This window comes from Desmodus rotundus, chromosome 5 (assembly GCF_022682495.2).
Source record: "Desmodus rotundus isolate HL8 chromosome 5, HLdesRot8A.1, whole genome shotgun sequence".
Classification (NCBI taxonomy): domain Eukaryota; kingdom Metazoa; phylum Chordata; class Mammalia; order Chiroptera; family Phyllostomidae; genus Desmodus; species Desmodus rotundus.
In genome coordinates this window covers 88,389,224-88,412,321 of record NC_071391.1, presented here as the reverse complement: position 1 = coordinate 88,412,321, position 23,098 = coordinate 88,389,224, and the positions used below count along the sequence as shown (strand labels likewise).

The 23,098-nt window shown below is 49.1% G+C and overlaps 1 protein-coding gene across 4 annotated transcripts in view; it reads left to right on the top strand.

Annotated features, from left to right (window-relative positions):
- Positions 1 to 22,503, top strand: part of DSCAML1 (DS cell adhesion molecule like 1) — a 346,013-nt gene extending 323,510 nt beyond the window's left edge. For 2 of the 4 annotated variants that reach the window (XM_045204094.2, XM_045204095.2), the window contains 14 exons: positions 1,605 to 1,744; positions 7,560 to 7,734; positions 10,966 to 11,083; positions 11,449 to 11,612; positions 11,923 to 12,021; positions 12,722 to 12,910; positions 13,355 to 13,642; positions 15,216 to 15,371; positions 17,576 to 17,606; positions 17,747 to 17,865; positions 18,156 to 18,308; positions 18,901 to 19,095; positions 19,618 to 19,929; positions 21,473 to 22,476. In XM_045204094.2, the coding sequence (XP_045060029.1) occupies positions 1,605 to 1,744; positions 7,560 to 7,734; positions 10,966 to 11,083; positions 11,449 to 11,612; positions 11,923 to 12,021; positions 12,722 to 12,910; positions 13,355 to 13,642; positions 15,216 to 15,371; positions 17,576 to 17,606; positions 17,747 to 17,865; positions 18,156 to 18,308; positions 18,901 to 19,095; positions 19,618 to 19,929; positions 21,473 to 21,948 (2,615 nt within the window). In that variant the 3' untranslated portion in view covers positions 21,949 to 22,476. Of the gene's footprint in view, positions 1 to 1,604; positions 1,745 to 7,559; positions 7,735 to 10,965; positions 11,084 to 11,448; positions 11,613 to 11,922; positions 12,022 to 12,721; positions 12,911 to 13,354; positions 13,643 to 15,215; positions 15,372 to 17,575; positions 17,607 to 17,746; positions 17,866 to 18,155; positions 18,309 to 18,900; positions 19,096 to 19,617; positions 19,930 to 21,472 lie in introns of those variants that run through there. The other 2 variants (XM_024570871.3, XM_053924087.2) reach the window with 2 other exon arrangements.
- The last annotated feature ends 595 nt before the right edge of the window (positions 22,504 to 23,098 follow it).

The window sequence follows — 23,098 nt, the reverse complement described above, 5'->3', positions numbered from 1 at the left end:
GACTGGCTGGCAATGAAACAAAACCGAAATATGTGCTGTTTATAGGAGACATCTAAAACACAAAGGTATAGAAAGGTTCAATGTAAAAGATGGAAAAAGATAAAAGGCATACCATGCAAAACTTTCTAAGAGAACACTGGAATATTAATATCAGACATAGTATGCTATAAGGCAAAAACTGTTATTAGAGATAAAGAAAGATACTTTGTTATGATAAAAGACTCAATTTACTAGGCAAATAAAACAGTTCTAAGTTTGTGTGAACCAAATAACATAACCTCAAAATATATAAAAGCAAAACCTGACAGAACTAGAAGGACAAGTAGAGAAATCCACAATCAGAGTGGGATGTTTCAACAAACCTGTCTAAACAACTGATGAGAGAAAGAGCATGCAAGGATGGAGAAGATTCTAACACTACAGTCAGCACTCTTGCCCCCCATCCCTAGAGCCCTGTGCTCCACAGCTGCTGAGACACCCAGCAGAGGTGGAATGGGGGAGCCAAGGGCAGCCTCCAGCTTCTGAGCTCAGGCCCCTGTGTGAGTGATGACGCTGCGCCTATTTTATTCGACCTAGAATTGTTGCCCACTTAATAGATTTAAAAATATAGGTAGAGCTAGAAGCTGAGAGTTGGGAGAGGGAATGTAAAAATAATAATTGTTGTAATTTATTGAGTGTCTTCTATGCATCAGGTACTGTGCCAGGTGCCTTATTTTAATTAGCATTAATTCTCCCTACAAACCTTTAATATGGTTGTTATATCCACTGGATAGATGGGGCAACTGAGGCTCAAAGAGGTAAAGTAAGTTAAATAGGATACTACCACTATCCTCAAAGGAGTGTAAAAGCTCTCAGGAGGGAAGACAAGTGCACAGCAATGCAAGGGGGAAATGAAACAGGAGAGTGTGGGCTGAGGACAGGAAGCTTCCAGTCCCCCAGCCAGGCCAGGCAGGCCTAGAAATGGGAGCAGGGGGATGTCAGAGTCTATAAATTGGGATCACTGAGAATGGATTTCCCAGCCAATTCTAAAGTAGACCTTCCTTCTGAAAACAGAAAGGGCCTAGCCAGCACCCTGAAGGCAGTGTCCTGGGCACATGGCAGGAGACACGGTCATCCACTGGCTGCCCACAGCCCTTGACCCTCAAGAGGAGGCCCACTGTGTGAATCTCTCGAGTCCCCAGCTGCAAGTTGCTCAGAGGCCAAAAAGAACAGAGTGACTAGTATGTTTGTTTGGCCTAAATACAAGTTATTAGTTGATAGAGCATCAGGGCAGGGAGCAGGTTAGTGTCATAAGGATCAAGATAGATTCCTCATGGGTTTTATTTCTCTCTTGTGAGTCCTAAATCCTTAGTTCTAACCAAACAGCTCTGAAGTTGGACACTCCCAGTGTCTTCATCTCAGAGATTTTGTTACAAGTCCAAAATGATCGCCTTTCGTCTCCTACCATTTGCCATGCTGGAACCTCCCCCTTTAAACCATAATTCAAGGATACCTTTTCCAGGAAGCTCTCCCAGATTGATCTGCCTCACTCACCCCACCATGTCATTCTTTCCCAAAGGCTGTGCTCCTTCTTTCTCAACTGACTTTGTCTTCTCTGTGCTCAGTTCCAGGTCCCCCTGCTGGCATCAAAGCTGTCCCTTCATCTGCCAGCAGTGTGGTGGTGTCTTGGCTCCCCCCCACCAAGCCCAATGGGGTGATACGCAAGTACACCATCTTCTGCTCCAGTCCTGGGTCTGGCCAGCCGGTGAGTGGGTCCAGGGCTGAAGGATGAGGGGGGCAGGAGGAAGATAAAAGTACGCTATAGATCAGCTGGCTTCTAGGCCAAACCCTGGGGCTACTTACATCTATGTTTCTATCTGGATTCATGAATAAGAATGGCACTGGTCACACAAGAGTGGCACTGGTCACCCAAAGTCCATCTGGAGTCTGTCCTCTGTTCCAGAGACTGCAAGATTGTCACAAGTCCTGGAGGCTCCTCTGAGTCATGACCAAGCAGGCATGAAAGGGAGGCCAGGGCCATGGCTCTTCTAGTCTGGCTGACCAAAAACCCCCCTAGCAGGCCCCAGAGCTCTTGGTTGATTGGGCACTGGCTGGTCCATGGTCTCTGGAAATAAATTGTTCTCCAGCGTGGTTGGTCTGGGCTTGGAGGGCCGCTGGGACTCTGACCTGAGTGGCCTCTCAGCATAGAGCCAGCTGAAGGGAGGAGAAAAATAGGGAACAGCCGGCAAGGACATCTCTCTAGGCTAGGACCTGGACCTAGCCAAGGGGAAAGGACTGAGAGACTGCAATATATGCCCAAGCCCTGGAGTGGAGAGGGTGGCCCCCAGGCTTGGGCACCATGCTAGTCCCTGTCCTCCCACTGAACACTGAGAAGGGACAGAGGGGCTCCATGGAAAGGAAAGAGAGGGTGAGGGTAGGTGCAGTGTGATATGCACCCACATCTCATAATATGCATCCTTCCCTCTGCCTCTAACCTGCAGCCACTCAACCACAGAGTGCTGCTGGGTGACTGACTACTCTGGGGCACAACTTCTCAAGTTACAAGAGCAGATGCATAGATACCTGCCATTAGGAGGCTTCCAGTCTGTGGGGGAAGGCCAAGGGATGCCCACTAGAGGGACAACAGTACCGTCCAGGAGATGTGCTTGGGACTGGGGCAGGGGGATCAAGAAGCAAAAGGAGCCAGCCTCTCCCTCCATCAGCAACCTGTGATGTGACCAAGCATCTGCAGATGAGCTTCTGGCAGCCAGAAAAGCTGTCCTGAAATTGCTCAGTAATGTGTCATCATCTCCTCCTCTGTGCTCTGCTTCCCTGTGGTCTTTCTGAATTACCCCTTGAGCCCAGCTCCTCACCTCTGAGCCAGAGTTCTATTACCAGATAGGAAGGCCATAACCATCTTTCCAGTGACTCCACTCACTCCTCTCTACTCTCATGGCCACTGCTCACATGCACAAAGGTGCACATAGCATAGCTGCGAGACTCCATGACTTCTCCCAGCACACACAGACAAGCAGCACCCAGAGCAGGGAACAGGGCATTACAACACCCAAGAAGACCTCCTTGTACTCCTTCCTGTCGCCACCCACCCCCAGCAGGGTAACCACTGTGCTGACTTAGATGTGTGTTGCCTCTTTTTGTATATGGTAGAAATGGAGTCACACCATTTGTCCAGCTTCTTTTACTAAACATTATTTTGAATTTGTGAATTTCACCCACATTGTTGTGTGTGGTTAGAAATCATTCATTCACTCTCACTTGTATGTAGTTTTCAATTGTGTGCACATATTACAATGTATTATCCATTGATAGGCATTTGGGTAGCTTTCAGTTTGGAGCTATTACAAATGGTGCTGCTGTGAATATTCTTGCATGTGTCTCTTGGTGTTCATGCATTCCTGTTGGGCATGCACCTAGGAGGGGAATTGCTGGGTCATGGGTCTGCAGATGTTGGGTTAAGAAGGCCTCCCATTGTTGGGTGGTTCTGCCAATTTTCCAGTCAATGTTTTCAACCAGGTCTTCTTCCCCTCTTTCCCCTCCCCTCAACCCTTCCCCTCACACACACATTCTAGGCTCTCCTTACACTAAGCTTGTCACCATTCTGGGCACCCACAATGCCTTTTCACACTGCTATACCTCTGCCCCTGCCAATTCCTACCATAGTGTGCTCTTCACCCTCTATCACACACTGAGTGTGTTAGATGGCAATTATCTGTTCACTCATCTGCTTCCACACTGGTCTGTGGGACCCTGTGAGGACAAGGGCAGCACCTTTTCATCTTTGGGTCCTCAGCTGCCAAACACTGTGCCTGGAACATCATTGTCACTAATTACATATTTGATAAATTACTAGCAGCTTGGCAATTGTAAAGCCTTAGACATTGGGCAAGTTTCCCTTCAGATACTGATGCTCCAGCTTGGGTTTGTGCAGTCATTTCCTGCTCTGATAATGAAGTTTTTCAAAGGGATTGGTGTCCAGGAACCCAGTCTCCTCATTAACTTGGGCTTTAGGAGCCCCAAGTTGACTGGCTGAGAACCCCACTCCCAGGATCCAGAGAAGAGCTCCTGGTCCTTACTTCCTCCTTCTGCTGCTGGAGATCTTGGGGCCCTCCTTGCTTTCTTTCCATGTCCTGAACATGTAGGAACCTCCTCTCTTGTGGGAAGATTTCCCATTGGACAGTGTCACACGAGGAGCCAGCTGTGCTAGTGTGATGAGAACATCAGCCACATTTCAGGGTAGGGACTGGGCCTAGTGAGGGATCCAGGGACCTAACCATCATATGTGATTTGTGATGTTACCATTTTGCACAAATATATTCCAAATTCCAAATAACTGCATTGCATTCATTTATGAAAGAACTGCAGGAGTGAACGGTGGGGGTAAGGGCACATTTGCGTATATGTGAGAGTGCAAAGCTGTGGGTATGAGTGTGGGTTAGGGGCAAATGCATGTGAGCCTGAGTGTATGAACATGTTTACGGAATCCTCAGAACAGATATGGGAAACTACCTATGGTGCTAGCACCCAGCAAGCTACTCCTGGAGATAGCCAGAGCTGCATTGGGTCCTGATAGAAATTTTACCAAACACACCCTGGCTGGTGTAGCTCAGTGGGTTAGGCATCATCCTGCAAACTGAAAGGTTGCCAGTTAGATTCCTGGTCGGGGCACGTGCCCAGGTTGCTGTGCAAGAAGCAACTGATCGATGTTTCTCTTGTGCATCTCTCTAAAATAAATAGATAAATTTTTTAAAAAAATATTTTACCAAACACTTGCTGTTTTTCTCTAATTATCATAAGAATGCAATTTATTGTAGAAAATTCTGTAAATACACAAAAGAATAGAAAGGAAAGTAAAAATTACTTGTACTCACTCTCATTCTCTACAGATAAATACTGGCAAAGTTTTGGTATATAGCCTTCCAGTATTTGATTTGTACATATGTTATGGGTTTGGCAGGGAGTTAATTAAAATAAAATTTTATATAATGTTATATAACCTGCCTTTTTCATGTAATATATGGAGGCACTTTCATATACCATCAAATATTTTTTTAAATATGATTTTGAATGACTGAACATAATCTATTTAATCAGTCCCTCCATTTTTCTACATTAACCTATTTTCAAATTTTCACCATTATAAATAATGCTTCATTAAGCATTCTTCATTAATGTCTCTATGCACATGATTTATTATTTCCTAGAGTAAGTTTCTGTAGGAATTCATAGGCCACAAAGAATATTCTTAAGGTTTGCATACACATTTGCAAATTACCCTTCAGAAAGTTTCCACTAGCATGGTAAGTACATGCTTGTTCCTTGTGCCCATGTTAATGAAAGGTATTATATATTTTTCATTTTGCCAGTTGAATTTTTTAAAAAGGTGATTTAAGTTATTTTTTCTTTAATAACTAGTAAGGTTGATTATTATATGTTTTTATTAGTGATATTTCATCTTTGGGTAATTAATCAATTTATGTCATTTGTCCATTTTTTTAGCTGGTTAGCTCATGATTTTTGCTTATTGTTTTGTGAGTGCTCTTTATATATTAAAGATAAAACGCATTTTTTATCATAAAGGTTGCAACTATTTGACAGTTTATTGCTTGCCTTTTATTCTATTTTTGGGTGTACCATAGGTTTTCTTTTAATATAATTTACATTTACAAATTACTTCCATTTATAATTTTTGCCTTTATTTTTCTGATTAGAAAGACAGATAAGTATTTACCTATAGTTTCCTCTTTTGTAGTTTTACCTGTTTTTTTAAACTTTTGACCCATTGGAACTTTACAAAAGAGTATGGTTGTGTTTTTTAAAGTGCTTTCAGTAGATTCTTGGTGAGTCCAGAGGAAAAGGAAGGCTGGGTCAGGTGCTAAAACCCTCGAGAGGAAGCCAAACATTTTCTTCCCTGTGTAGAGAGAAACATACACTCAGGTACACACTGACACACAGAGCAACTACACTCAACTTTTCTTCACACACACACACACATGCACACTTCCACCAACAGAGAAAAATGAACCGGGAGAAAAACATGTCTTCGTTTAAAATAACTACACACACCCCTTGCCCATTTGTACCACACACACTGCAATCACACAGGGTAGGCAGAGCAGTAGTGCTTTCTTCATTTGTGGGAGAGTAAACTGAAGCCCCAGGAACCATAAGAGACACCGTCTGAGTCACATGCCTAGAAAGAAGGACAGACAGGTGTTGAAGCCACTACACCACCCTACCCCCTGCACAGCTATGAACACAGATAGCACACAGTCCCCCAACTACCAGGGCCCAGGGTGGCTCTGCTCCTACCCCCAGCAGGGGCCTCCTGTGTTCCATACCAGATCTCCGTGAGGGAGGCCAGAGGAGGAGTTTGCCAGGAAGCTCTGTGAAGAAAGTCTGTGTCTTCTCCTCAACCTCTCCCTGCCAACAGCCTGACACCTGGGAAGAAAAATATTGTCTCCTGATATAAGTCATTGAGCCCCTCAGCCCTACCACGGGGCACAGAGAACATGCCTGTATGACCCTATATCTGCCTGGAGGCCTCTCAGCACGAGATGAATGCTTCTACATGTCTGTGTGTGTGAGCATGTGCATGTGCACATGTGTGTGCAAGCCCTGTGACTGCCGAGATAACTAATTATTAGTTCCCTCTGGCCTCAGGGCCCCCCCATCTGTTCGGGGGCTCCTCTCCTTAGACTTCTGCCCTGATTTCAAACAGGCTCTAGTGCCATCTTCCTTTCCCTTCCCTGCGGCTGACCAAAAAATAAAATATAATGAAAGTCAGCCCCATCCTGCCTGCACGAGGGAAGAGGCTGACGGGAGGTCTGCAAACTAGCGCTTATCAAAAGCTGCTTCTCAAATTCATTTCAATATCTGAGCCTCTGGTTTCCAAGGTAACATAATCTTTTCATCAAAGCAACTGGCAAAACCACTGGGATCTGATATTGTTTTCTTGGCAACTTGTCAAAACTGTCATTTGGTTAAAAAAAAAATTTATAGATTTATATAACCTACAAATATATGTTGCAGCTTCTGTACCACTAATAATCATTAATAAAGTGTTGCCCGGTGAAGCTTTCATAGTTCCCTCTCCCGTACCTTCATCCTCTGGATGGGTTTGCTTCCTGCAAGGCTGGGAGGTGACTCTGAGTGAGGACAGGCTGGGGAGCCTGTCTACACCCTAGTGCTTCTTCCCAGAGATTCCCTTTCTGAAGATTTACTGGGACCCTCCCTCCTCTATTCTCCCTTCTCCAAGCTCCCTCCAGCTCTCAACCAAAAGACTCCCACTCCCTGGCATTGGAGCCACAGTTGCCAGCACCTGGGTTAGTCAGAAGTAAACTGAGGCTGACCCAGCAATACCCCAGAGCAGATCCATCAGCTCCCAGGGCCAAGCCCAGTGCACACTCTGTTCTTTGTTTCTCCAGAACCAGAGAGGGCGAAGTAGGCAGAATCCTGCCTCCCCTCCCACAGCCCCAGATCCCACCACCTCCTCTGAGCCCAGGGTCTCCAGGAAGGTTGGAATTGAAGGCTGGAGGCCCGAGGGCCTTAGTTCACAGTAGTTCTTTGCCTCTGCCCCACAGGCTCCCAGTGAGTATGAGACGAGTCCAGAGCAGCTCTTCTACCGGATCGCCCACCTGAACCGAGGGCAGCAGTACCTGCTGTGGGTGGCTGCCGTCACCTCTGCCGGCCGGGGCAACAGCAGCGAGAAGGTCACCATTGAGCCTGCTGGCAAGGGTGAGCAGCATGGGCCTGGGCCAGAGGGACAGAAGCTCCCAGAAGCTCCCTTCTAGATATCTGGTCCTCCACAAATGGGAGATATCTCCCTCCACCCTGTCTGAGGAGCTCGTACCACAGGCCTCCTCCTTGCCTCCCCCAAGACTGGGCCTCTGCTGCCCCCTGATGCCCAGAGTGCCTCACAACAGGCTCGAGGCAGCACTGATACCAAGAGGCTACTGGTTACGGTGCACCCGGAGCCCCCACTTAAAACTCCATTCTGGGATTGAAAGAAGGTGTATTTAGCCCCACTCTATCCCCAAAGGACACTTTTCCCAATGCTCAGCTCTTCAGAGGGGGCTGAAGCAGGGTACACGCTTCCACAGAGCAGAGAACTGTAAAGAGAGCCCCCTGATCCTGAAGCCTGGATACCTCAGGCAGAGGGAACTGCACTGATCGCTGGTTCATTCGTAATGGTCATTACGGAGTGCATATCATGAAGGAGCCTGTAGGCTAGAGGCTGCACACAGGGTGAATTAGACTGCTTGACCTTAGGGAGTACCCCACTGAATCCCTGACCTAGACATTCATGTGCCATGGGGGCACATGCACCCCGCTTTACAGGGAATGACAGTTCTGAGGCCGCAACAGGCAGCCACACAGAGCTGCTAGGCTGCCCTCTGTGCCAACCCTGGGGCCGGGCTCAGCCACACAAACCTTTGACTTCAGGTCTTCTACTTTGGTGCTGGGCTGCCCTGGGCCTTTCCTCTTGGCCCTGCCTCCCCCCACAGCCGCCTGACTCTCTAGCCCAGGCCCCACGACCAGAACTCACATCGGGTTGAAAGAAGGGGGAGTTTAGTTGGGACACAGGAGGCCTTGGCCCTCCCCTGGCATAGCCTCAGAGTCAGCGAGCACGTACTCAGGGCCTGCAGGGGCCAGGGGCCTCCATGGGCCCTATTAGTGGGGCTTGTTATCCCATTTATGGTGGAGCACTGAGCAGCAGTGCATGGCCTGAAGGCAGCTGTCAGTGGTGGGCTGGCTCTTCTGGCTCCAAGTCAGGGCTCTTTCCACACGGGCTCAGTGTTTCTAACCTCCCCTGACACTTCTTCCCAGAGACGCTACCATTCCCCTCTCCCAAATTCCTCTCCTTCGAGAGGAAATGGGCTGAGAGCCTACAGTCTTTCTAGGACAACGGTTACTGGCCCAGAGACAGGGTCTGAGAGACAAGGTGTCTTGGCAAAAGGCTGGCCCCTTCCCCTGTGGGCATGAAATAAAACATTCCCAGAAGACTTTGTACTTCCTAGAACACACTTACACATCTTTCCATTCTGTGCTCACAGTAGCCCTGTGAGGTAGGAGGGACAAGCACTGCTGCCCCCCAACCCCTGCCATACACATGCACCGAGATCCAGACAAGTTCAGGGAGCAAGCCCTAGCCATGTGGTAGAACCAGGTCCAGAAACCAGGTCTCTAGAGAATGTGGTGCTCTCCCCAAGGCCCTGGAGACTTCTCTGTGACCCCAGTAGAAGCCATCTTAACTTGGGCCCCTCTGCTCTGTGCAAGTCTTTCTGGCTGCCAGTCCCCCACTGCTGCAAGCTGCCCTTTTCCTTCTCCTCGGCTGCTCCTCCAGACCTCCCTACTCTCCCAAGGCCTGTGGCTCCAGCACTGCCCTCACAGGAGAGGAACTGCCATTTCCTCCATTTCCTGCACCCAAACCTCTAAACATTGCTTCTTTGACCACCTTATATCTTCCATCTCCCCCAAAAAGGGACCCTTGACCTAGCAGGACCCTGGCCCTGGCCCTCTGAAGCACTCCGTCACTTGGCTGAATTAAGACTTCTGCGGGTGGGCCTGGAGTCTGTGAGGCACATGACAGGACTGCCTTCTGGCCAGACTCCTGACATCCTCACCTCCCTTGCTTTTTGGGATGCAGCTTGTGCCTGCTGGTCCTCTCAGCCTCTCTGGTCCACCCCTGCTCCGCACCCAGGGACATTCCTTTCTCCTCTGGGACTATGTGTGTTGACTCCAGGGTTTTTCCACTTCTCTGTCAATCTACATCACCTCCTGGTGACCTCAGTCACTCTGCCGACTCCCGCATCAGTGTTGGTGGTCCAGCAATCTCTACTACACTCCACATTTATATCCAACTGTTTTCTAGCTGCCCCTTTAGGTGTCCCCAGGCGCTTTGGGCTCGGTGTGAGGCAGTCTTCCCATCTCTCCTGCCTGCCCCACTCTTCCTCCCTCCCCCATGCCTTGTCTCCACGAGGACACTATCACCCACCAAGTTGGCTCAGCTGGAGTCCCAGCAGACATCCTCACCTCCCCTTCCATTTCTTCCCCTGAAACCAGGCAGATCCCGAGTCCTGACACTCTTCTCCTGAGTCTCACATCTCCCCACCCCCCAACTGCCACCTCCACCTGCACTCCAACTGCCGTCTTGTCTTTGCTCTACATCCATCCTTCAGGACCAGCCACACCAAGCCCTCCTCAGCAGACAGCCAAGGATTGAGCTAAAACTTGACTTTGAATGTGTCACTATTTATTTATAAGCTTCTAGTGGCTCCTCATGACCTCAGGAGGAAGACCAGCCTCCTTGTTCTGCCAGCAGAGCACCCCCACCATGCTTCTACTCCCACTCACCCCTCAGCTCTGCTTTTGCCTGCCCCTATTTGCTCACCTGGGCTTTGGTCACCCCAATCAAGTATTTGCAGACCCACACACTTGCCATGTGATTCAGTCCTCTGTGCTTCTCAGTGGTGTTCCTTCTTCCTGACAGGCCTCTCCTTCTCTGTATACTGAGCTCCTTAGCCTTCAAGAGTCTAAAGCCTCTCCCAGTCTTCATCTCCACAACCACTAAACAGCCCAGTTCACTTTTCCTTCAGGGAAATACTCTCATCAGGACTTGTACCTACCCCTGCCATGGCATTTTCCACCTGTAATGACTTTTTAAAGTACCTGTCTCTCTCTTGAACAATCAGCAACTTGAGGACAGGGAATAAATTTTATTCATCTTGTGAATCCTCAGCGTCTCATGTGATAGTTGACCCATAATAGGCATTCAATAAATGTTTGTTGAACAAGCACTCCCAGCTGAAATTCCCTGAATCCCCAACCCCAAGTCCAAGGTAGAGGTCAGGTAGGAGAGGAACAACTTTTACACAAAATTCAGGGAGCCCTGAGGAAGGGGGGAGGCGGGGCAAAGGCAGTATTGGGTATAGAAATGAGGTGGCCCTTATCCTCTCTTCCTTGTAGCCCCAGCAAAGATCATCTCATTTGGGGGCACTGTGACAACACCCTGGATGAAAGATGTCCGGCTGCCTTGCAATTCAGTGGGAGATCCAGCCCCAGCTGTGAAGTGGACCAAGGACAGGTATGTGCAGGACCCTGGAAGGACAGGTGACCCACAGAGAGGAGCATAGTGGAAGAACCATGATGAAGAGCATCGGTATCGCTCCCTTCTTGCTGGCTCGACCCTGTGGGTGCCCTGGGTGTACAGCTACCACTCTCAGAAGCAGGGCTGGCCTCCCTGATGCCCCTGTGTTGGGAGTTCAGGAGCTCCTTCTCCTGGATAGTTAAAAGGCCAAAGTTACTAGATATCCCTCAGGAAGTCCTAAGTAATACCCAAGAATCCAGGGACCCCTGGCAAGCCTCCTTCTGCTTCCAGCTCTATTTGCCTACAGGCCTGGGGGAGGCTCTGGGGGAGGGAATGCTTGCCAAAACCCATACCCCCCACAGTGAAGACTCAGCGATCCCCATGTCCATGGATGGGCACCGGCTCATCCATACCAATGGCACTTTGCTGCTGCGTGCTGTGAAGGCTGAGGACTCAGGCTACTACACCTGCACGGCTACCAACACTGGGGGCTTTGACACCATCATTGTGAACCTTCTTGTGCAAGGTGAGCCCTGCAAGGCAGGTGGGGCTCAGGTCGGGGCAGGGGTGGAGAAGGGGTAGAAGTTCCATCATGTGAAAGACAGGGTTTCTGAATAGAAGAAAAAGACCTATCACAAGGGAGACCAATTCTCAGTTGGACAGAGATGCCAAATGGATGAGCAGGAAGGTGGGGCAGGGAGAATGAGCAGGAGAGAGGGCAGCACCTGGAAAGTAGGAAAGCCAGTCCTTTACCCTCCTTCCCATTGGGATACCCCCAAGCCCCCATCATCAGAAGTCAACCCTTGTGGTGAGGACTGGTGGCTTTCCCCTCACAGTTCCCCCAGACCAGCCCCGCCTCACTGTCTCCAAAACCTCTGCTTCGTCCATCACTCTGACCTGGATTCCAGGTGACAATGGGGGCAGCTCCATCCGAGGTAAGAGGGGTCTGGATGAGAAGGGGTAGGCATGGGAAGGAATCTGGGCCCAGGGGGCTTCACCCACTCCTACCACTTATCCCCATAATGCCCAGGAAGTGATGGGGGTCACAATTCAGACCACAAGGAAATTACCGAAGTAGCATGAAAAGTATATCAGCTTAGGCATTTGGGCTTTAGAACGCCCCTAGAGAGCCATGCAAACCTGAAGAAGTCATCCTCTTCTCTGGGCCTCAGTTTCTAAATCTGTAAAAGTAGACAAACTACTGGATGAGTCCTTCTCAAGCTTTAACATGCATGTGAATCACTAGGGGATCTTGTAAGAAGATTCTGATTCAGGAGGGCTTTAGTGGGGGCTGAGACTTTGCATGTCAAGAAGGCACTCAGTGAGGGTCACACTGTGCTGCTGTGATGGGGCCACATGTGGAGCACTGGGGTCTAAACAGGATCCCTTTTAAGCCTCACAGACCTGGTTTTCTGCTTCCCTCCCCACCTTGGCTTCTGAACCCTAACATGAGAACTGAAGGAAGAGCAGTAAAACTTACCCAAGGTCCTTCCAGTTTTGCCTCGGAAGTGCATCTGCCCCTGCCAATGACCGAAGGCCCCACTCTGCCCCCTGCCCAGAGCCCACCCCCATGATGCCTGTCGGGTACCCCTGGCCCCACCCTGCCCCCCTGAGCCAGGCAAACCTCCTGGGCAGGCTTCGTGCTGCAGTACTCGGTGGACCACAGCGAGGAGTGGAAGGATGTGTTCATCAGCTCCAGTGAGCGGGCCTTCAAGCTGGACAGTCTCAAGTGTGGCACATGGTACAAGGTGAAGCTGGCGGCCAAGAACAGTGTGGGCTCCGGGCGTATCAGCGAGATCATCGAGGCCAAGACCCATGGGCGGGGTGAGGCCTGATGACAGGGGTGTAGGGAGAGATATGCCCAGGGAGGAGGAGGGGAGGGAGAAAAGCTCAGGACAAGGGGTAGAAGATGGTGGGGGTAGAGAAGGAGGGTGCAGGGAAGCAAGAGGCTAAAGGGAGAGACTGAACCTAATTCCCGTCACTGCAACATCTGGACAAATCACAGTAGTAAAAGCCAGTCCCTCTTTCCTACTGGGGGTGGCAGATGGTTATCCCTTCTCTTCCTTCTTTGTGCATCTCTATTCCTCCTTTGCTGAAGCCTTCTCTCCAGGTCCTTCCCTCCTGTCCTCCTCTCTTCTCTGGGGTCAACCACTGATCCCCCTGGAGCCACTGCAGTTTTGGGTGCCTCTGGGGAACCCTTTCCAGCCCAGATGAATGAATCCCCTCCCTTCAGTCTCTCTAACCTCTCTCTCTTCTTCTGGCCCCCAGAGCCCTCCTTTAGCAAAGACCAGCATCTCTTCACTCACATCAACTCCACACATGCTCGGCTTAACCTGCAGGGCTGGAACAATGGGGGCTGCCCTATCACAGCCATTGGACTGGAGTACCGGCCCAAGGGCACCTGGGCCTGGCAGGGCCTCCAGGCCAACACCTCTGGGGAGGTATTTCTGACAGAACTTCGAGAGGCCACATGGTACGAGCTACGCATGAGGGCTTGCAACAGCGCAGGCTGCGGCAACGAGACGGCCCAGTTTGCCACTCTGGACTACGATGGCAGTGAGTCAGAGAGGGTGGGAGGGAGCGGCACAGATGCTGGAGCAAGGTGCTGCCAGAGAAGCTGGCAGAGAGGCAGGCACCCAAAGAGAGAGACAAAAAAATAGATAAATCAGCAGGACTACAGTCAGGAGAAAGGCTGACAGGTGGATAAGCAGGCGAAGGAAGCAACAGATTGGTAGGCAGGCAGGTAAGTAGTCAGATGCATTAGTGGCCAATAGAGATAGATAGGTAGGCAAGGTTATAACACTAAACGCAGAGGGTCTTTGAAGGCACAAGCTTTGCTGTCCATTACTTCAGAGAGATGGAGAGAGAGGTGAAGATGCAGCTGAGGTCCTGCCCTCTAAGAACCCTCTGCTAATATGGTGTATTAGACAGGATGGAGAGCCTGCGCTGCAATAAGAGAGAGACATGGAAAAGTTCCATGGCTAAACCAATAACGATTTGTTTCTTGCTCTCATGAAGTGTCATGAGGATTGGCTGGCCACCATCTTTTAGATCTGTCATCTTGAATCTGTAACTTCCAAAACCACCAAAAAGAGAGAGAGATAAGAGGCATACAAATTCTTAATTGCCTTGGCCAGGAGGTAATACTCACCTTTATTCACACTCTTGTCTAGAGCTAGTCATATGGGCCCTGACTGGTATGAATCAGTGGACTGGGCATTGTTACACAAACCAAAAGGCCACCAGTTCAATTCCCAGTTAGGGCACATGCCTGGTTGCTGGCCAGGTCCCTGGTCTTCACACCCCTGCATGTGAAAGGCAACTGATCGATGTTTCTCTCCCTCTCTCTTCCCCTCTCTCTAAAAATAAATAAATAAAATATTTTTTTAAAAAAAGAACTAGTCACATGGCTCTAATCTAACTACCCAGAAGCTAGGAAATGTAGATGAGCATATGGATATTTGGTGAGCACAAACTGGAGCCTGCCACATGGGGACATCTCACACAATGCATGCGCAAATGTGTACACATGCACACACAAACATGTGCCTGCTCACATAGATCACATGCACATACATTAAAGTTTCACAGAAGGCCGCATTCATAGGGGCCCAATGTCACAAGCTAAATTCAGTCTACCTGTGTGTTAAGAAAAAAAATGAAGTAGTATCAGAAGGGGATGGGCTCAAACAGGAAAGGCTTCATGAAGGACATGACGATCAGGCAAGGCTTTGAAACAGTCCAAGATCAGGGCGTGGCAGAGGGCTGTCAGCAGGAGACTCTATCCTGGTCTCCCTGTAGGCATCCAAAGCTAGCAGATATTTCCCATGGGAGGGAAGACTGCAACAGTCAAGAGGCTCTCTGAGACACTTCAGGATAATTTTAAAACAGGGCCAGGAAATCAGTAGTATCAAAATATAGTGTGAAAACTACCCAACTGTTCCTGACTGTCCTGATGGGACCAGAATTTGTGGGAGCAGAGGGGAGGGAAGGAACTCTGTACCAGGAAGTGGAGGTCAGAGGGAGAACAAGGACAGCAAGGAAGGTCAAAGCGCTCCCTCGCTCATGGGAATCTACATAGCACCCAGCTCATAAGGAACAGCTGACTCCCTTCTTCATCCCCAATCAGGCACCATCCCTCCCATCAAGTCTGCTCAAGGTGAGGGGGATGACGTGAAGAAGCTGTTCACTATTGGCTGCCCAGTCATCCTGGCCACACTGGCGGTGGCTCTGCTCTTCATTGTACGAAAGAAGAGGAAGGAGAAGCGGCTGAAGCGGCTACGAGGTGGGGAAGTTTCCCTCCTGTGGGTTTCCTGGGCAGGAGTATTGACCCTCAGCCCCAGTGGCCACCTACTACTGGCTCACAGCCTCATCTGGACAAGATAGAGTGTCTGTGTCCCCTTGAAAGGCAAGCTGCCACAGCAACCTTCTAAAACCTCCCTAGTGTTCACTGCCCCTTCCTATATACCCCAGGACTTTGTGCCTGTCCCAACCAGGGCTGACTTTTACAGGTTCACATTGATAAAGCCATAATGTTTCTTAAAAGATTTAAACATTTCCATGTTGTTTGGTAAATAGATGTTGCTCCCTGCACCCTGGGTGTGCCATTCTCTCACACAGGATTCCTGTGACTTTCCTAGGACTCAGCCACTAATGAGTATGCCTGCAGGTGTTCTCTAGGGGCTTGATCAGTTCTGACTGGAGAATTTCCATGCCACATCAGTTTTCAAATATTTAGAATATCATCTCCTCTCCCAACACCAAATAGTGCAGTCTAGCATGAATGGGTCTGCTTTGCCTCAATTTGTACAGTGTCTGGCTCTTACTAGTTGCTTTAAAAATGTTCATCATTCATTTGGAAAACATTCATTGAGTATCTACTGTATTATAGCTATGCCAGACATTGGAGATAAAAAGATAAATGAAGAAGGGACAATCCATGCCTTTACAGAGCTTATGGTCTCATTTGAGAAGCCAGCACACAATAATAGCACAGAAAACTAACACTGCCTAGGGTTTAGAAGTTGGGTGAGTGGATGAATGGACAAATGGATGGATGATTGAATGGATGAGTGGTTAGATGGTTGGGTGATGGTTAGATGATGGATTGGATGGTTGGATGGAAAATGTATAAATGGAAAATGGTTAAATAAAAGGTTTAATGAATAGATGGTTGAATGGATTGGTGGTTGTACAGATAGATGGATGGAAGAGTGGATAAATGGATGGTTGGATGGATAGATGGATGCATGGATGCATGGATGGATAGGTGGTTGAATGGGTGAATGGATGGTTGGATAGATTCATGTTGATGGATACTTGGATGCATAGATGTATATTTGGGTGGATAGGTGAATGATAGGATGGATGGAGAGATGGTTAGAAGTTAAATGAACAGATGGATGAATGGGTGATTGGATGAATGGTTGAATAGATGAATGCATAATTGGGTGGATGGTTGGAGAGATAGTTGGATGGGTTTATGGTTGAATGGATGGAGGGTTGGGTAGTTAAATTGGTGGGTGGTGGATGAATAGTTGGATGGATGAGTAGATGAGTATGTGAATAGTTGGATAGGTGGATTGACAGATTTGGATCAAGGATGAATGAATGAATGAATGGCAGTTGGATGCTTGGAGGCATCTGTGCAACTAGATTCACTCTGCCAGACCATTCTCAGTTATCAGGGCTCTAATGGATTAACCAGGACCTTTTCTTCTCTCTCACCAGTTTTTAACCTGAGAGTCCCAATCCTATTCAAGGCGCCTCTGAAACAAAGCAGGGATCCCCAAATCCATCCATGGAATTTTTAGGGGATAGATGCCCTAGAGCAGGGATGTCAAACTCATTTTCACCGAAGGCCACATCAGCCTCACGTCATTGCCTTCAAAGGGCTGAAATAATTTTAGGACTTTTTAAATGTAACTACTCCTTAACTGTTAAGGAGTTGAAATTATACTTGGCCCTTTGACGGCAACCACAAGGCTGATGTGGCTCCCAAGTGAAAGTGAGTTTGACACCCCTGCTCTATAGGAGGAAGTGAAGCCTCTTGGTTGATAGTCATCTGGGGCTGCCAATTGACCAGCCTTACTTCATCCCCTACTCTCTCCTCTCCCTAACAGATTACTAAGGATATACCCCCTATTGGTGCATGTTTTCAGCCTCATCTGGGGTCTTGTTCATTTAGAGTCAATTCAGGAAGCAAATGGAACTTTTTATATGCCCTCTGCTTTAGGAAGGAACTTCTTATTAGATAAAAGTCTGAGAAAAGAAAAACAGACTTGATCCAAATCCTGAATGGAAGCAATGAGACCTTATCATGTTTTGGACTGTTTTTTTGAGGTCCCTATATTTCTTCCTCTTCTTCCCAGAAGACCAGCCTTGGCTCCAATTGAGGCAATTCTCCCACCTTGCCCAATGCCTTTTCCAATTCTCATCCTATTCAAACTCCACTCTTACCCACACCCCCCTCTCTCTACTGTTTTGCAGATGCAAAGAGTTTGGCAGAAATGTTGATAAGGTGGGTTTCATATAGCTGCTTCCTCTCTCTTCTCCCCCTGCAGGGGGACAAGCTTCTAAGACCCCACTGTTTTTGCAAAAACCCCTTCCCTAACCCCTTATGTCTGCTGAGTAACCCACCTCTAGCCCTTATCCCCACAGCAAGAACAACCGAAGCTTTGACACCCCTGTGAAGGGGCCACCCCAGGGTCCACGGCTACACATTGACATCCCCAGGGTCCAGCTGCTAATTGAGGACAAGGAGGGCATCAAGCAGCTGGGTGAGTAACAGGTGCCATAAGCTCTCTTCTCTGCTCTGAGTGTGCTTCTCCAGGCCACAGCACACAAAGGACAACACCAGCCCTCACAGCAGTGCCCAGGGTTCTTACTGAAGCCCTGTCAACGAACAACCTCAAATGCATTGCAGCTTCTCTCAAGGGCTGTTTCCTTCTTTGTCTAAGGGAGAATTATCCTGGCCCTTCTAGGCCTCAACATTAGATAAAGAGAAATTTGGGAATTAAAGATAGTGCCCAAAAGGAAGGAGTGCCACTGATTGTTCTTCTTCCCCCAGGAGATGACAAGGCCACCATCCCCGTGGCAGATGCTGAGTTCAGCCAAGCTGTCAACCCGCAGAGTTTCTGTACCGGTGTCTCCTTGCACCACCCAGCCCTCATCCAGAGCACAGGACCCCTCATCGATATGTCTGATATCCGGCCAGGCACCAGTAGGCATTATCCCCAGGGAGACAGTCCTCCTTCCACAGTGTGTCTTTGGCACAGCATGGGGCATAGGTGATTTTTAAAAAGATAAAAAGGATGGAGGAACACCATGGAAGAATGGAAAAAGCACTGGAGTCTGGACACCTTGATTGCTAACTAAATAACTGTGACCATGGGCATATAACTAACCTTATATCTCTGGGCCTCAGTTTCCTTACCTAGAAATGTAGAGAAGGTTGTCTGTTCTTGCCCTCTAGGGACTTCTGCCTTTAGGACTCTAGACATAATAATGAAATACATCAAGCACTGTAGGGATGCATAGTCAGGATGCAGCAGAGGAGGTGACCTTCTTCCCAGGCTGGAGGAAAAGATGGGGTGGATGGAGAAGACCAGGATATTGCCCACTGCCCCCATGTCTAGACATACTTGATCCTCTCCTCTGGGCCCAGCTAACGTCATCAGGAAAGGCAGCATGCTCAGCATTCCCAAGAGAGTTCTGTGGCTGCTTCTGCCTCCTCTCTTGCTCCCCACTGCCCTCTCTGCCCAAGATCAAATGCCCTCCATTGGCAGGTGCTAGCTCTTGCTTCCTCTGTGTAGACCCAGTGTCCAGGAAGAATGTAAAGTCAGCCCACAGTACCCGGAACCGGTACTCAAGTCAGTGGACTCTGACCAAGTGCCAGGCCTCCACACCCGCCCGCACCCTCACCTCTGACTGGCGCACTGTGGGCTCTCAGCATGGTGTCACGGTCACTGAGAGTGACAGCTACAGCGCAAGTCTCTCCCAGGACACAGGTGAGACCAGGGCCCAGCCTGTGTCCTGCTCACTCCCCTCTGCTCCCCCATCATCCAGCTCTACTTTCCGTTTTCCCAACTCCTACCCACCAACCCGTGGAGTCCAAAACACAAATCAGCTTCATTTCCAGCTGGCCACTGACTTGCTTGCTGTGTGGCTTTTACAAAAACACTGGACCTCACTGAGCTTTGCTTGTTCAAGAATTTCATTTTGCTTTCCCCAAAAACGTCAGAGAAAATAGTACATACGCTATTTGTTGGAGAAAGGGCTGAGTATTCCAGGTAGTTGCTTATTTTCAAGAATGAAAGGTGTTTGCCCTTCACTAGTCAAAGACCCCAATTCTGCCACCACTGCTATCTTCACAGTGGGAGAGCAGGATCTTCTGAGCCTGGTACATTTGTGGCCAGGCTTTCTGATGGCTGCTGGGGTTAGGATAGGGGAACTGCTCAGTCTGACTGATTTACACCCTTCTCCCACAACCTGCTTATTTCCTCTTAACTCTATGCCTTGCATCTCACCAGACAAAGGACGGAACAGCATGGTGTCCACTGAGAGTGCCTCTTCCACCTATGAGGAGCTGGCCCGAGCCTATGAGCATGCCAAGCTGGAGGAGCAGCTACAGCATGCCAAATTCGAGATCACCGAGTGCTTCATCTCTGACAGCTCCTCTGACCAGATGACCACAGGCACCAATGAGAATGCTGACAGCATGACATCCATGAGCACACCCTCAGAGCCTGGCATCTGCCGATTCACTGCCTCCCCACCCAAACCCCAGGATGCAGACCGGGGCAAAAATGTAGCTGTGCCCATCCCTCACCGGGCCAACAAGAGTGAGTGCCCAGACCACCTCGTGTCTGTGTCCCCTGCCCCCTAACCCCATGAGCCCTGGCTAGGCCTTGCCCTAACAGCACCCAGATCCAGTAGGGCTCCTTGGCAGTGTGAAGTAGTGCAAAGAATAAGGGCTTGGGAACAAGCAGATCAATGTCCACATCCTGGTTCAACCTTTTAATATCTCTGTGACCTTGGGCAAGTCATTTAATCCCTCTGGCCTTAACTTTCTCATTTGTAAAAATGCAAATGATAGTATATACTTTTCATTGTTGCAATGGGCATGAGAAGTTATACACATGCCTGGCATATAGTAGGTTCTCATTAAGTAGTGATCATTCCCTTAATCTGAAGCTATGGATGGAGAGAGATCCCTGTGGCCCAATGGCCACCGGTCTTAGTGAACTTAATCCAGACCCAGAAAAGCAATCCTGGCAGCTCAGCCCTTGGTGGCTGAACCTCTGGGTTGGTGGGAGGGGCAGTGACGTAGCCTGACTGGGAATCATCTAATCCCAGGGGCCTGGCCAGACCATGTGCCCCTTGGGGTTGGTGGGGCAGGTCTAAATAATCAAGGGGTATAAGAGGGGGAGTGCCCCAGCAGATGTTGGGGTCACAGCATACAAGGCCCAGGCTGTCAAACCATTAGTCTGGTCTTCTCAGTACTGGCCTTGCTAAGTGGCCATGCTAACCTGAGGAGCTCAGGATCACCTGGAGAAGAGCCTAGGGTAACAGAAGGTCAAGGATTTAGGAGATGTGCTGCCCTGAATGACATATCCAGCTCCTTCTAACTGTGTGAATTTGAGCAAATTACTTAATCTTTCTGAATCTCAATTTCCTCACTTGCAAAATGCAGGCAGCCTTGCAGGGTGGGGTCACTGAATGAGATCATCTAAGGAAAGCACCTGGCATGGTCAGCAAGAGGGAGGCACATGCATAGGGGAGGGTCACACAGAGCCAAAGGATCAGGATAGCAGAGAGTTTAAGAAATTAAGGACAAATCCACCTGAAGAAGAAGGGACTGGGGAGAGAGAGGGGACAAGTAGCTGATTTCAGACATCTGAAAGGCATCATGGGAAAGAGAGGGAAGCCTTGTTCTGTGGGCCCTCAGAGGGCAGCACTGGGTTCAATGACAGAAGTGTCAGGGAGTGACAATCCTTTTCTCCTCATGGTTAAGAGTTTTCTAGCAGCCAGAGCTCTTAGGAAGTTCTGGTCTCCAGAAGTGAGCTCTCTGCCAGCTGAAGCTGAACCGTTTATAGTGATCATTCAACAATAAGCATTAGTTTATTGAGCAACCAGTGTGTGTGCCAGCCATGTGTTGAGGAACTTTCCATACTTTATCTTATTCATTACTCTGAGCAATCCTATAGGGTAATGTGATTATCCCCATTTCCCAGATATGGAAACTAAAACTAAGAGAGTTCAACTCCTTATTGCCCAGCCTGTGGAGGGCCAGCTCAGGAAGAATATTGAGGGGCAGGAAGTTGGTTAAACAAGCTGGTTCCCAGAGACCTCCGCCTCTCACATCCTCTGCTTCTGTGATTCCAGGTGACTACTGTAACCTGCCTCTGTATGCCAAGTCAGAGGCCTTCTTCCGAAAGGCAGATGGGCGCGAGCCCTGTCCTGTGGTTCCACCCCGCGAGGCCTCCATCCGGAATCTGGCTCGAACCTATCACACCCAGGCTCGCCACCTGACTCTGGACCCTGCCAGCAAGCCCTTGGGCCTCCCACACCCAGGGGCCCCTGCTACTGCCTCCACATCCACCTTACCTCAGAGGACTCTGGCCATGGCTGCCCCCCCACCTGGCACAGCACCCCCAGCACCGGGTTCCACCTCTGCTGAGCCCCCTGCTGCACCCAGCACTGCCCCTCCAGCCCCCAGCACCGAGCCTCTGCGGGCTGGGGGCCCACATACCAAAATGGGGGGCTCCAGGGACTCACTTCTCGAGATGAGCACATCAGGGGTAGGGAGGTCTCAGAAGCAGGGGGCTGGAGCCTACTCCAAGTCCTACACCCTGGTGTAGGGCACAGCAAGAAGACAGCCCTATGCGTGGACTTGTCTGGGCCTCCAGCCCTCAAACACCAACGTGGCTGTTTTCCTGCATTATTTATATTAAACTGACAGACAAATCCAACCAACAATGAAAAACAAACCCAAGTCATGAATGCTTGTACATAGAACTCTTTTGTACAAATGAAACTATTTTCTTCTTCTCCATGGAGCCAGGGCACAAAGTATTCGACAGTACAAGTCACCTCCCACCCCACAAAATATGCGTGGAGAGATATATACATATATAGAGAAGTAGGAACACATCAACAATCTATATATCTATATATTTCTCTCAACCTTATTTTGAGACAGAGGCACAAAGACTCGGCAATTTTTCCCTCCCCACCCCCCTCCCTCCAATCTAGGCCGTTTTGACAAAGATCAAAATCCCAATTCAGAGACACTGCATGCGATTTTACTGTTCCAAGAAAACCAGGAGTTGCTTCAATTTGCAGATGCTTATGTGTTAATACCTTTTTCTATGAAAAAAGACCCAGCGCCGTGTGCAATAAAAGTTATGTTTCTACGTGGTGGCTTTTTCCCATCTGCTAAGGGCCAATGGGGAGGGAGAAAGGAAAGGCCCCTGTACCAGGCCATCATTTCTATTGAGAGATTTTGAGAAGCCTGGGCTCCAGCTCAGCATGTTAAGCTTTTTAAAAGGCTTTCAATTAGCCAGGGGGGCATCCTTGTACACCTGATCTGATTGTAGATCTGTGCTGGGCCCTAAGGGAGACCAGCTGTGTGGCTTTAAGCAAGTTCCAAAACCCCTCTGAGACCCAGTTTCCTTACCTATCAGTATAAAGTGAGGCAACCTTGGTGAGAGCTCTAGGGAGCCCAGTATGAAGGCTGGGGGTGTCTACCAGCTTCTCTCCTCTGGGAGAATACAGCATAACCAGAGGAGCAAAGCTGTGCAAAACTACCAGTGAGCAGTTAGGTTATGTGAGAGGTTCCTATGAACTGGGAGGGGAGGAAGAGATTATATATACCTCAGGGGCAGGGCCAGAGCCTGAAGTTCTAGGCTGACAGTTCGGGCAAGGTGAGCCGACAGCGAGAGGCAGCAAGGCCATCAGAGGCCAGAGGTGAAAAGGGCTCATGGAGGAGGGAGAATGGAGCTCAACCAA